General features: G+C 43.3%; 1 protein-coding gene across 1 annotated transcript in view; it reads right to left on the reverse strand.

Annotated features, from left to right (window-relative positions):
• Positions 1 to 219: 219 nt before the first annotated feature.
• BRCA1 (BRCA1 DNA repair associated) overlaps positions 220 to 14,825 on the reverse strand; it is a 69,423-nt gene continuing 54,817 nt past the window's right edge. The window contains 6 exon segments of the mRNA XM_087441210.1: positions 220 to 1,314; positions 1,316 to 1,422; positions 2,941 to 3,001; positions 3,385 to 3,458; positions 5,049 to 5,103; positions 8,680 to 8,763. Of these exon segments, the coding sequence (XP_087297336.1) occupies positions 1,276 to 1,314; positions 1,316 to 1,422; positions 2,941 to 3,001; positions 3,385 to 3,458; positions 5,049 to 5,103; positions 8,680 to 8,763 (420 nt within the window). The 3' untranslated portion in view covers positions 220 to 1,275.

Consider the following 14,825-nt stretch of genomic DNA (forward strand, 5'->3'; position numbering starts at 1 on the left):
ACGGAACTGTGAGATAAATGTGTGTTGTCTTAAGCCATGAAATTTGTGACAGTTTGTTATGGCAGCAATAGAAAATGAATACAACAGGTACTAAAGTCCCCTCAATAACCCTAGGAGGTAGGTACTGTTATTACCCCCATTTTACAGATGAGGAGACTGAAGTACAGTGAAAGGCTCTGAGAAAGTCTGAGCCTCAAGAACAGTCATACTTGGCAGAAATGTTTGCTACCGAGTTTATTTGCAGGTGAACATCACATTTACAAAATGTATTTTGTACAATCATGTCTGCACTGCCCTCACACATGGGGGGCTAAGGAAGACCTAGTCCTTCCAACAGTTATAAACAGTCCTGGATAATAAGTTTATAAAAAACACTTTCTCATCCTTCAGCAAACAAAATTATTTATGAAACTGTACAGTTCAGCAATAGGGAGCAAGGGGAAAAAATTACCTCAAGGAAAGCAACAGCTCCTTTCCTGGTGGGATCCGTCATTTTGCAGACATGCAATATTCATATCAGAGATCTTATATTTCAAGAGGAATGGGTTGCATATTAGAGCTACAACAATAAACATTTTATTTATCACTAATGGGGAATTAGAAGACTCTCTTTGGACATCAGGTCTTGAAAAGATTCTGCTGTTTCAGAACACATTAGTGCTAAAAAATTCTTTAGAAATCCAGCAACTATAGCCCAGACTTTTGGAGATCAGGGTCAGTCAGCATGACTCCCCTATCCTCTAATGAACCCTCAAGTTTCATAATTATATCCATTATCTGCCTCTGAATTCCCTCCCCCAGGCTTCACTCCAGCATTTGAGCACCGCCCAAGGACTGTTTTGATTTTAAGCCACGTCACAGATCCCCAAATACTGACTCTTTATGAACACAGGGTTTTAGAGAAACCAACTTAGGGAAACCAGCTATTCTCCTGAGACCAGCCACTTGGAGCTTCCAGCTCTAAGCCAATAGCCCCAGTACAAGGAACAGGGCTGATAAATAATGAATCAGCGTCTTGCTCAGTTTGTGGAGTTTAAATGGTTTTAAATTCTTTTCAGGTGAAAAATTACCACAATTTGTGCTCATGGCCGATTTCAAAGGGAGACTTGAAGCAGAAAATCTTTAAAGGACCCTTGCATAGCCAGAAGTTCTTTTCAGGCTGATGCACATAAAATATTTAGTAACCCGGACTGTGGAAGGACTGAAGAGGAGCTCCCAGGGCCTAGAAAAAGGCCATTTCTTAAGCTCATTCTTGGGGTCTTGAGGAGACAGGCGCTAGACACATTGCTCACTGGAATCAGCAGCAGCTCTAGGAGATCTGGGGTATGAGGTAGGTGTCCAGCTCCTGGCACTGGTAGAGGGCTACGCTGTCCAATACCCACTCTCGGGTCACCACAGGTGCCTCACACATCTGCCCAATCACTGGGGACAGGGAACACAAACAGAAATTAGTGTCAATTCGCATTTCCCCAGACCAGACTCTTCTTTTTTTTTGAAAATTTTATTATTTATTTATTTATTTATTTTGGCGAGGAAGATTAGCCCTGAGCTAACATCCATTGCCAATCCTCCTGTTTTTGCTGAGGAAGATTAGTCCTGAGCTAACATCTGTGCCCATCTTCCTCTATTTTGTATATGGGATGCCACCACAGCATGGCTTGATGAGCAGTGCATAGGTCCGTGCCTGGGATCCAAACCTGCGAGCCCCAGGCCGCCGAAGCGGAGTGCGTGCACTTAACCACTACGCCACTGGTCGGCCAGTTCTTTTTTTGTGAGGAAGATTAACCCTGAGCTAACATCCAATGCCAATCCTCCTCTTTTTGCTGAGGAAGATTGGCCCTGGGCTAACATTCGTGCCCATCTTCCTCTACTTTATAAGGGATGCCACCACAGCATGGCTTGATAAGCGGTGCGTCGATGCGCGCCCAGAATCCAAACCTGCAAACTCCGGGTCCACGAAGTGGAGCACGCGCACTTAACTGCTCGGCCACGGGGCCGGCCCTGCCCCCAGACCAGATTCTAATCAATCTACTTGAGTCCTGGTTATATGAGTTTTTAGGGTTACTCAGGTAAGGGCAAAATTGTTGATCTTAAGCAATGCTTTAGGACATAGCACCTTACTCAGGGGCCTGAGGAGTGAATGCTGGTGAAAGTGTACAGCCTCTGGCAACTTGATTAACATGAGTTCTTGGGCCGGCCCTGTGGCTTGGTGGTTAAGTGCGCGCGCTGCGATGCTGGTGGCCCGGGTTCGGATCCCGGGTGCGCATCGAGGCACCACTTCTCCGTTCATCCTGAGGCCGAGTCCCGCATACAGCAACTAGAAGGATGTGCAGCTATGACATACAACTATCAACTGGGGCTTTGGGGGGAAAAAATAAAATAAATAAAATCTTAAAAAAAAAAAAAAAAAAAAAAACATGAGTTCTAATCTGTTAAAGGAAAAGTCACCAGAGAGAGCAAAACAGCACTGCAATTTAATGATATGGAAAAATGTTTGCAATATCTTAAGTGAAAAAACAAAACAGTATCATGAGCATGCTCACATTTGTGTAAAATACATATGTGTACATATATACACACACATGCCTGGAAGACTTTTATGGTGATCATCTTCAGGTAGTGGGATCACTGGGATTATTTTATCGTGTTTGTGCTCATTTACACTTTATGTGATGAACATTCATATTTAACCCCCACCCACAATGGAAACAGTTCATTCATTAGTTTTAAAATGCAAAACAAACAAACATCAAACTCATCCCATACAACCTCACACGACACAGGCACATGCTTGTGGCTTTCTGAAGCCCCACAGGTGCACCATCCCCTCTGGTTGATCTAAACAGGACATTTAAACCTAAAATCGGCACAGTAATCTGCACACCTAACCTGGGCCCTCTACCCCCACTTCTCTGGATGAAGGCTTACAGCAAGACTTACCATGGAAGCCACTGTCCTCTGTCCAGGCGTCTGGCTGCACGACCACAATTGGGTGAGTACCCTGAATCCCCAGGAAGGAAACAGCATTGAGGGTATCAGAGCAGGACTTTTAGAATAGTCATTTTACTATTTCTCAAAGGTTTGCTGAAGCAAACTACTCTGGGGGCAACCACAGGAAGGAGGGGGAAGGGCACACAACAAAAAGGAAGGATTAGAGGGAAAGAGCCTTCCCTCAGTACATTAATGCTTGTAGCTCTCAAGTCCTTACTCAGCCCTTACAAATGGAGTCTTCTGGCACAGGTACGTGGTCAGAGAAGACTTGGGGTGAAGAGAGGCTTCTGAGGATGCACTGAGGGGGTTCATAGGGACTGATGGGTGCCGCCTTGCTCAGTCACAGGACAAAATATTGTGTCCTCCCCCTCTGACAGGGCACCAAACACTTACCTCACCGAGGGTGAACGATGAAGGCTCCTTCACCACAGAAGCCCCACAGAGGTGCACCATCCACTCTAGTTGATCTAAATAGGACATTTAGACCTAAAATCACCACAGTAATCTGCACATTTAATCTGGGCCCTTGACCTCATACTCCTCTGTGTAAAAGCTCACAGCAAGACTTCTCAGTGTGAGAATCCCTACTGTCTCTCTGCTCCAAAGGGACAGACAGGCCTTAAACTAGAATCTATACTAAGGGTATGGATTCTAAGTCAATTTGCCCCTGATATGCTACCTACGCTGGTTATCAGACCCCATAAGGCCACTTGGTAGACAAGGTTTGATAGTCTCTCAAATAGAACACCTAGAAAGAAAAACAATCCAAGATCTAATTTCCATTAATTTGCTAAATTGTTGGCTAAGATACTGTGAAAAAACACCCACCTGCCTTCCCTCCCTCCCTGTCTCATTCTGTGTTGGTAACTGATAATCATGGCCACTGAGAGCACCATACTTGGTGGTAATTACTGTAAATGTCAAGAGATGGGAAGATAATTCATTCAGCCAAAAAAATACACATCCTCCTGGACAGAGACTCAGCACACCAGCAGAGATAGGCTACATGCTGAGCTGGAATCAGCATACTCAGGCGAATAGAAATCAGAAGAGATGGTAGATATGTTCCACTTGCACCTGGAAAATCAGCTGAACTGACCAGTGGGTGGCTTCTGGGCCCCCTGGGGTGCTCTATTCCACCAGCCCATTTCTGAGGATTGCTGAGGTGCTCCTGTTTGTCTGAGTGAACTGAGGTCAACTGACTCACCTCCAAAATGATTCCTGCTAGAGACCCTGGTTTTCTTTATACCAAAGTACAAAAACACTGAGAAATCCTTCAGTGGCTCTTAGAAATTTCATAGAAATCCAATCAATATCCAATAAAGACGACAGAGCCAAATTACTTTGCCAGGCTCTCTTGCTGACACTCATCTGTCCCTGATCAGATGCAAGACCATCTTCTGAGGAGTAAGACCTGATCCCTGGGGCAGAAGTGGGCACAGAGGCAAAGGTGGGTGGCCTCTGTTTTGAAAAGAACGAACCAAATCTACACACACACCAGGGCCTCAGCACTGCACAACTCCCGAGTTGAGCCCCACAGCACTCCTAAACATAACATCACATTCAGTGCCAAATTTAATTAGAAAACATTCATCAAGAGTCTTCCCCTGCTCTGGGGCTGTGTGGGGCCCCAGGCCCACAGGGCTTATGCAGCTACGTGTGCTTTCTTCTCTCTATCAAATGAAGATGGTTTAAGAGCAGAACTCTTTCTTGACGTTTACAAACCCAAAAGGTATCTTCTCCCTAAATGATTATTTCCCCCTTTCTTAGACCAAAGGGCAGTAAGAGCAGCTCTACCCCATCTGAGCATAGAACATACTGTGTCCTAGATCCTGACTCTTCACTGCCTTCTTGCTCTTGAGAAGGGGCACAGGGTTAGTTTTTTGCCATAGGGTAACATTTAGGTGCAGTTCTGTCTGACGGGTGGCAGAGAAACAGAATAACCTCTAGAACCTCTCACCAGTCTGAAGAACCCCTATGACATGATCTCTCCTATAACACTCCACTACGTAAGGGAAAGGCTGGTCCTGGACTCTGCAGTTCTCTCAGTCTCTTACCTGTGGGCATGTTGGTAAAGGGCCCATAGCAACAGATTTCTAGGCCCCTGAAGATCTGGGAGAAGAGAGGGACAGAGCAATAGAGAAACAAACATTAGTTATAAAAGGGTATAGGTTTTATAAAAAACAATGAAACGAGACTCTCAAAAATGAAGAACTTTCCTTTTCCTTTTTTGTTTTTGAGGAAGATCAGCCCTGAGCTAACATCCAATGCCAATCCTCCTCTTTTTTCGCTGAGGAAGATTGGCCCGGGCTAACATCCGTGCCCATCTTCCTCCACTTTATATGGGATGGAGCCACAGCATGGCTTGACAAGCAGTGTGTCAGTGTGCGCCCAGGATCTGAACCTGGGAACCCTCGGGCCGCCGAAGCAGAGCGCATGCACTTAACCACTATGCCACCAGGCCAGCCCCCTCTTTTTTCTTTTCTTTACCACCTGACGATTTCTGTTGTTACTTCCCAGAGACAATCAGGCCAATGTTCAGAACACTGATGGATTTTAGAAGACTTTTTAAAAAGTGTGTATGTAGTTGATCTACTCTACAGTCATTCTTTGTCACTAAAGGGCTGGGCATCCCACCTTGCTACCAATCAGGCCCAGGCTCCTCCCTGATAACCTTTGCAGGTGCCTTCACTTCTTGTTAGAGATGAGAAGAAACTGGTCCTTCTTTATGTTTACTAAGAGGCTTGGATGGCACGAAATTCAAGCTATTAGCTACAGTTTGATGTTTATCCAGACTTGGTACATCAACACTAACTATGACCCTGATTGGCAGAGGTCTATGTTTATTCTATGTGTACATGCTCCTTTTCTCCTCTGACTTTCTGGTCCCCGAACATCTGTTCCTGCCTTCACACTGCTCCAGGAATGGCCATTGTTCCTTCAGGCGACCTAAACAGTTTTTAATCCAGAAGTGAAGCCTGGTTCTGCCTCTCCTCATGGAGCTGATCTGATTGCCTGGTTTCCAGGAGATACAGATCACACTGCACCTCCTAGGGGCCTCTTCCACTTACTGTGCTTAATAGCACTGTCCAAAAAGAACTTTCTGTGATGACGGAAATGTTCCATATTTGCATTAATAAGGTAGCCATGAGTCACATTTAGCTACTGAGCACTTGAAATGTGGTTAGGGAGAATGAGGAATTAAACTTCACATTTTATTGAATTATAGTTATTTAAAATTTAAACAGCCCCATGTGGCTGGTGGCTACTGTGTTGAACAGGCAAATTTTTAAACATGCATTGGCACAGGTTCTTAGGAAAGGACTTGGACATAATTTAAAAGAAGAAATTTAGGGCCGGCCCCGTGGCTTAGCGGTTAAGTGTGCGCGCTCCGCTGCTGGCGGCCCGGGTTCGGATCCCGGGCGCGCACCGACGCACCGCTTCTCTGGCCATGCTGAGGCCGCATCCCACATACACCAACTAGAAGGATGTGCAACTATGACATACAACTCTCTACTGGGGCTTTGGGGGAAAAAATAAATAAATAAAATTAAAAAAAAAAAAAAAAGAAGAAATTTAAATTTGTGTCAGTTGGCTGGATATATATCATTTGGGTAACCCTTGTTCTCTTGACCCTCTTTCTTTCTCTCCATTCCACTACAAAGAAAACTGCCTGGGCCTAGAACTCACCTCGCTTCAAATAAGAGACTGGGATGGAGAAAAATCAGGAAGCTAAAAACACAATGGCCTTTTAGGAAATGGCCCTCCCCCCACTACACATTTCAACTATAGCCAGAGGAATAAGAAAGGACAGCAGGACAAGTTTGTTTCTGTTTTAAGTGACAGCCTCCATCTGTGCCATTCTCACTATCTGTGTGAATAAACTGCATCTCCATCCTGTTGACAGGACCTCATAATGCTAATAGTTCTCCCCAGGCAGCCAGCTGGAGTCAAATATTGCTGTGAAAAGTACAAAAGATTAGAAATTTTTATATCCAGGCTGATACTCACAGATGAGAATGTCTAGTTATAAGACAAGAAATTTGAAGTTTTACCTCAACAAATACATTTTTCTTCCACAGAAAAATATTATGGTGACATTTATAATTTTTTTTATTTATTTATTTATTTTCCCCAAAGCCCCAGTAGATAGTTGTATGTCATAGCTGCACATCCTTCTAGTTGCTGTATGTGGGATGCGGCCTCAGCATGGCCAGAGAAGCTGTGCGTTGGTGCGCGCCCGGGATCCGAACCCGGGCCGCCAGCAGCGGAGCGCACGCACTTAACCACTAAGCCATGGCGCTGGCCCTATGGTGACATTTAGTATCTTCAGAATGTCAGTACTTTGACCAGGCACTTTCCATCACTGCCACCCCAAATGCAGGTAAAACCCCAAAACACTGGAATTTCCTTTGAAGGGGGGAAGAATCTGGTGCTAATTTTGCCTTGCATACAGTGGAATAAAAACAAATGGCTGGCTCACACAGAACTCCCCTGGGGTGAAGGTGGAAGCCGAAATAGAGCCAGCAGCTTTTCTTGGCATCTGGAAGTTACTTGATAGGCTCAGAGGGTGAGGGTGGGCTGACTCCAAAGGGTTTAGAGCTCCAGGGCGTGATTTGTGATCATCTCCCAAAGCTGTTTTCCTTAGAAAATCACCTCTGCTCGTTCTCGCTCAAGTTCTATAAAGGGACACAAGGTGCTCCATACGGGGATGTTCTGAAATGCCCGGCAGTGCACACTTGAAAAAGGAAGAAATGTAGACCAGGAACGTAAGCATTCATCAGTGACCTGAGAAAGCAGCCAGCTCAGGCCTGACAGGCAGCTGTGAAATCTTGCCTGGACTTTTCTCTCTGAGAGAAGAACAGTTTTGGCTACATCATCTGCTACAGTATGATCTGGGGAAAGTCACTGAGTCTTCCTGGGCGTCTAGTCCTTCATTTGTCAAGTTGTCAGAATAACCTATTTTTCTCCTTTGTGAAACCTACAATTTTCCAAGAAACTATAGTATTGTCATTAAGAGCTCAGATTCTGGAGCTAGATTGTCTGGGTTCAACTTCTAGTTGTGGGTTCACAACTAGCTGTGTGAGCTTGGGCAACTTACTCTGATTCTCTCTGAGTTTTAATTTTCTCATCTATAAAATAGGCATAATTATAGTACATGCCTCATAGGGTTGCTATAAAATTGTGAATTAGTTAAAATATGGTTGAGTGCTTAGAGTAGTTCCTGGCAATATAGTGAACATCATACAGATGTTAGCTATTGACTCTCAATCACTTTCTCTTCTATGCTTGCACAGGCAGCACTGTGTACATGCCCCTCACAGCACTTACCACACTGCTTTAGAGGAAGATATCACAGTAAAGTGGAAAGAGAAAGGCTTTAGATTCACATCTGTTTCAAATTCCAGCTCTGCCACTTATTAGCTGAGATTGGAACCCCAGACTAGAATCCAAATTACATAGATTCTCTAAACCTCTAAATTCCCTCATTCATAACAGGGAGCTAATACTTTTTTACCTTGTTGGGCTAGGAGAACTAATAAAGAACCTATATGAAAGCACCTAGCTAGTGGTCTAGCAGTGAGTATGTAATGTCCCTTACAAGATGAATGAGACCATCTCCACACAGGGGGCAGCAATGCAGAGGGGTGGGTGGGTTTTTGTCACCATGGGGAGGAAGGGCTTTACCTTTCTGTCCTGGGATTCTCTTGCTCGCTTTGGACCTCGGTGGTTTCTTCCATTGACAACATCTCCTCTGACTTCAAAATCATGCTGAAAGAAATCAAATCCAAACCACAGGGATTAGAGAAAGAGAAGTCCCCTTCAATGGACGCAGAGTAGATATGTCATATTTAAGGAATTCAGTATTGCCAGGCAGAGTTTTGACCCCTCCCTCCAAAAAAATCATTCTTTTTTGGCAGACTGGATGAAATGACCAGCGTCCCAGCTGCTGAAATCAATTCACTGAAGCAAATCTTTGCGGGCAGAAATTAACAATTGGCTTTTCACCTCACTAGGACGTAATGTATTTTAATGTTCAACATCTATCTCCTCTCAAAACATTCACTTAGCATTTAGATTAAACTGCTAATACTGTGCTGTCATAAAGATAACTGGAGAATTCCTGATCTCTTAAATCAATTGTGCATTACCATCTAAAGAAATAAGGGCTTCTCATATTTCCATTGAGAGGTTTACAGTTAATGAAACCAAAATGATAAAATATACATTTAACACTGTGAAGAAAGTTAGATGTTTCTCATAATCACTATTTTGACTGGTCAAGGACAAGGGAATAAAGAATAATGAGATTGGAGAGGTTAGCACTTTTGGGAGAATTTTGGGGAAGAATGCTTAGAAATAATTCTGACTGAAACTCATATTGTAGGAAAGACCACATCAGTTTGCCAAGAGTATCACGAAGAAAAATAAAGTCATGAGTATAACCACAGGCTGTTATTAGGGGAAAGAACACTTAATATTTCCTAGACACTTGAGTGAGAAGAGTCTAGTGATAAATATGTCATCTATTTGAAGATGACCCTCAAATTTATAGCCCTGATTGCACCCTGGTGCCTACTTAACCTCTCTGCTGGATGTCTAGTATAAATCCCCAAATTCATGCATCTAAAACAGAGCTCTTCCTTCTACTTCTGCCTCCTGTTCCCCCTACCCCAGTATGCTCCTCTCCCATGTCTTTCTTATCTCATTTAATGTTACTGACATCCATTCCATTGTTCAGGCCAAAAACCTATGGGTTACTTCAATTCCTCTCTTCACTTCATCTTCCAGATTTAACCCATTAGGAAGTCCGATCTCCAAACATATCTCAAACCAACCTCTTCTTACCATCTCCATGCCTCCAATTACCCTACAAATAAAATTCAAATTCCTGGGGCTGGCCCCGTGGTGTAGCGGTTAAGTGCATGTGCTCTGCTGCTGGCAAGCCCGGGTTTGGATCCTGGGCGCGCACCATTGCACCGCTTGTCAAGCCATGCTGTGGTGGCGTCCCATATAAAGTGGAAGAAGATGGGCACGGATGTTAGCTCAGGGCTGATCTTCCTCACAAAAATAAATAAATAAATAAAAATTCAAATTCCTCACCATGACTTACACCAAATCCTACCTGATCTGGCCTGTCTATAACCTTCTCCATCCCCTTGTCTAACCTCTGCTCCCCACATATGATTCACTGTCTTGACATGAGTACAGCCATGTTTGGCCGCTCCATTGACCTACAGCCACCAGCACAAAAAAGAAATACAAGGCTGCTTTCTGCGTGGTGGGAACTGGCCCTTCTCTCACGGAGGGAGTTGCAAGTTGTAACATTTCAAGGCTCTTGGAGCGTCGTAGCACGGGATGGACTGGCCATCTGTGCCGGGCTGGGACGATAACCAAAGAGAACAATGCACGTACGCAACTACTGGGCTGGGACGTTAGCCAGGGGGCTCAGTGCACGTACGCCACTGATAACCATTTGTGCATGGGAACACTAAATGCTTGCTCTGCAAACTCTGTAATTGCTTACTCTGAAAATTACTGATGGTATAAAAACTGCTGGAAACTGAGACCGGGTGAGAGTTCCACCTGTGGAAGGGACACCTTGCCCAGGACGTGTGATCCTTGCCCAGCCGCGTCGATTGACAGGGCTCTCCCGGCAGTGGGGCGTGAATGTTGTGAGTAACTGATTTGATGTGAAGTAATTGATTTGATGTGTTCTCTTTTCGGTTAACCTGGTGTTTCTCTTTCCGGTTGATTTGTGTCATTTCTCTTCAGCCGATGTGGGTGTTTTCCCTTTCCAGTCGGGCTGATGTTTTTTCCTCTTAATATTTGACCTATTTGATCTGTTTGCAGACTGTCACCTTTACTATCCTCTATATAATAAAATATACCTTCAGCCCATTTGTTTGGAGTGGAAAGTGTCTTTTACGTCTCCGATCGAATCCCCGAACCTCTGATGACATAATTGGCGCTGTGAGCAGGATTCGATTAAGGAGATGCCTTTCCTATTCAAACGAAAGGTAACTGAAGCCAAGGTGGAAGAAATTCCAGGATGGGAGGACCCTCCCTTTTGCACTCTGGCTGGGGAGTGGGCTCGTAGGTCAGGGTTATGTGAAGCTTGGGATGCTCGTCTGCGACAATTTGAACCGTTGGATGTGACCAAAGCTTTGCAGACGGTGGAAAGGAAAAAGAAAGATGATGTTTCTTTTTTGGCACGGCGAGGTTGATGTTTGTTGACTGCTTATCGTCGGGCTATAGAAGATAGGGATAAGATACAGAAAGAGAAGGCACTCTTGGAAAAAGAGAATTCAGATTTGCAGTCTCGCTTGGCTATGATTCAATGTCAATATCATGCACTGGGGGATCAGGCTCGTAACTACCAAGCTATAGCAGAAAAGGCTGCTGTAAGAGTTGCCAAATATAAATATAGAAAGAGGAGAGGAAAGGTAAATGAACGAAAAGTTCATATGGCCATAGCATCGGCCGGTCCTAAGTGGGACCCGGACACATGGGATGGTAATATCTGGGATGATGATTCTGAAACTGATTATGAGGAAGAGGAAGAACCGCCCAAACGCACAGAGGCACGTCCTCTTCGCCGTCGGCGGATGGAAATGGATGATAATCATCCTGTAAGGAAAGATGTGATTGAGGATTTTAACCAGCAAGAAATTTCTGACATTTTAGCCCGGGCTACACAAAAGCCTGGAGAAGCCATCATAACCTGGCTTGTTCGCCTATATGATATGGGCGCTACAGGAATTAATCTGGATGCAGGAGATGCTTTTAAATTTGTAATTTTGTCCAATGATCCAGTAATACGGGGAGCTTTCAGAGATTAAAACATGAATGCTCACCCCCCAAATGATCATGGACAAGACACTGATGATACGACTTTATTGGCTCTTGCAGTAAAAGGAGCTCAAGATAAATACCCCACGGATGATATATGGCCAAACACTAATAGACCCTGGTATACTTTAAAAGATTATGTTCAAAAGATGAGAGAAGAAACCATGAAGCGGGCTATATTTCTGGGGTGTGATGAAGCTTTAAATGAAATGACTTTAAGTGTCCAGGTGCGAAACAGGTTGATAAAAACTGCACCTCCGGCATACAAACAAATAATTACAACCCTTCTCATGAATGAAACTGAAAGCCCTATATCAACACTTGCAGATAAGATTATGCAGCTAGCAGACTTGGGAGACTGACAGACAACTGAAAACTCTCCAAGAAGAGAAAAAAAAGAAACATTCTTTAAAAAAGATAAAATAACTCGAGGTGATATGTTTTTGGCCCTACTCCAGGCAGGAGTACCTAAAGACCAGATTGATGGAGTTGACACTAGAGAATTATGGAAACTATATAAAGAAAAAGGGCTGAATATAAAACAAGTGAACAGAAGGGACAATATAGAGAATGCTTCCAACCCAGTGCCTACTGCACCTAATGCACCACCTCCTCCCTTGGATCCTCTTCTTGCTGACTTATATGATTGAGGGGAAGGCCAAACCTCTGTATCGATTAGTGCCACTATAAGAAAAGATATTAGACCACATGTACCAATTAAAATATTTTGGAAGAATGGATCTACAACTAGTGTGAAGGCACTTATGGATACAGGGGCAGAGGCCACCCTTATCTATGGGAATCCAACTAAGTTTCAAGGTACATCAATTCTGATAACTGGATTGGGAGGAAAAGAAATCCAGGCAGTTACCACTAATCTTTCTATGCAAATTGGGCAACTACCCCGGCGCACATATCTAGTTATGATTGTACCAATACCAGAATATATAATTGGGATTGATATTCTAAAAGGATTGACATTAAATTTGGCTGATGGACAATACCAATTTGCTATTAGAGCTTTGTCTTTTCATATTAATGCTGTAATTGTGGGATGTTTGCATCATGAAGTAGAAATTCCACCTGCCACGCAAGTGATCAATCAAAGACAGTATCACATCCCTGGAGGACAGCAAGAAATATCTGAGACCATAGAAGATTATTTGGCTATAAAAGTCCTTCACAGAGTAACTACAGCCTGGAGTAATCCTATCTGGCCTGTTAAAAAAGGTGATGGGACATAAAGAATGACTGTAGATTACAGAGAACTAAACAAAGTGACTCCAGCTATTCAAGCGGCCGTCCCTGATTTGATTACTCTTATAGAAAAAGTGCAATGTTATCCAGGCACTTGGTATGCAATCATAGACTTGGCTAATGCCTTTTTCACCATACCTATACCTAAAAGTGTCCAAGAACAGTTTGCTTTCACGTGGCTGAGACAACAATATACCTTTACTAGACTTCCTCAGGGATATATGCATAGTCCCACTATCTGCCATCGACAGGTTGCTAAAACCTTGACAAAGGTACCTGCTTCTGATAATGTCCAAATAGTACATTATATAGATGATATTATGATCCAAGGAAATGAAGAAGAAAAGGTACAACAACAGTTAGAAAAAGTAATGGACATACTTGAGGAGGATGAATGGAAAACTAATCCAGCTAAAATTCAGGGCCCAAGTTCAAATGTTAAATTTTTGGGAGTACTTTGGAATAATGGAAAACAAGAAATTTTACCTAAAGCTAGACAAAAGATATTAGATTTTGCAGCACCTCGTAACAAAAAGGAAGCACAAAAATTTATTGGATTATTTGGATTTTGGAGGGCACATATTCCACATTTAAGTCGGCTCCTTGCACCTTTATATAAAGTTACCAGGAAAAAATATGAATTTGAATGGGGAATGGAACAAAAAGAAGCTTTTGAAGCAGCCAAGCATGCTATTCAGACTGCTTTAGATCTATGGCCAATTAAACCGGGACCCATTGAGTTACAGGTAGATGTCATTGATCAGTATGCCAGCTAAAGTCTATGGCAAAAACAAGGTGCCCGACGTTATCCTCTGGGATTTTGGAGTCGCAAGCTTCCCTGTTCCAATGAAAGATATAGTCCTTTTGAAAAACAGTTGTTAGCCTGCTACTGGGCTCTAATAGACTCAGAAAGCCTTACCCTGGGACATGAGATAATTATGCGACCCCAAATACCCATCATGCAATGGATTCATAGCACGCCTGTTACTCATAAAATTGGACAAGCACAAGAATTTAATATTATCAAATGGAAATGATATATTCAAGACCGGGCCAAACCTGGCCCAAAGGGGTTGTCTCTATTGCATGAACAAGTGTCTCAATATAGCAGTGAACCAACTGTGTCACCTAAGACTAATATAACAGAATCTCCTGTTAAATGGGGTGTCTCATATGATCAATTGACTGAAGAACAACAAAACCATACGTGGTTTACAGATGGTTCTGCCAAAATGATATCAAGCTCACGGAAATGGAAAGCAGTTGCCTATAACCCATCCACCCAACAAACAATTGTCACCACCGGAGATAATATGAGTAGCCAATATGCTGAACTCTATGCGGTGTATCAAGCACTTCAACAAGAACAGGGGCAACAATGTCATATATATACTGATTCGTGGGCAGTGACACAAGGTTTGGCAACATGGATGCCACAATGGAAAAAACATGATTGGAAAATTAATGATAAAGAAATATGGGGAAAGAAATTATGGGAAGACATATGGTTATGGTGTCAAAATACAATTGTTACTGTATTTCATGTTGATGCTCACAGTTCTTTAATTTCTGCAGAACGAAAGCATAATTCTCATACTAATCAGCTGATGCAAATTCGTGCAACGCACAACCCAGGCTTAGCACAATGGGTCCACGAAAAGAGTGGACACTTGGGAGAACAAGCTTCATACAGGTGGGCACAACAAAGGGGAATCCTTGTCACC

The sequence above is a fragment of the Ceratotherium simum genome, chromosome 16 (assembly GCF_057802395.1).
Source record: "Ceratotherium simum simum isolate JZ-2026a chromosome 16, ASM5780239v1, whole genome shotgun sequence".
In the NCBI taxonomy this organism is placed as follows: Eukaryota; Metazoa; Chordata; class Mammalia; order Perissodactyla; family Rhinocerotidae; genus Ceratotherium; species Ceratotherium simum.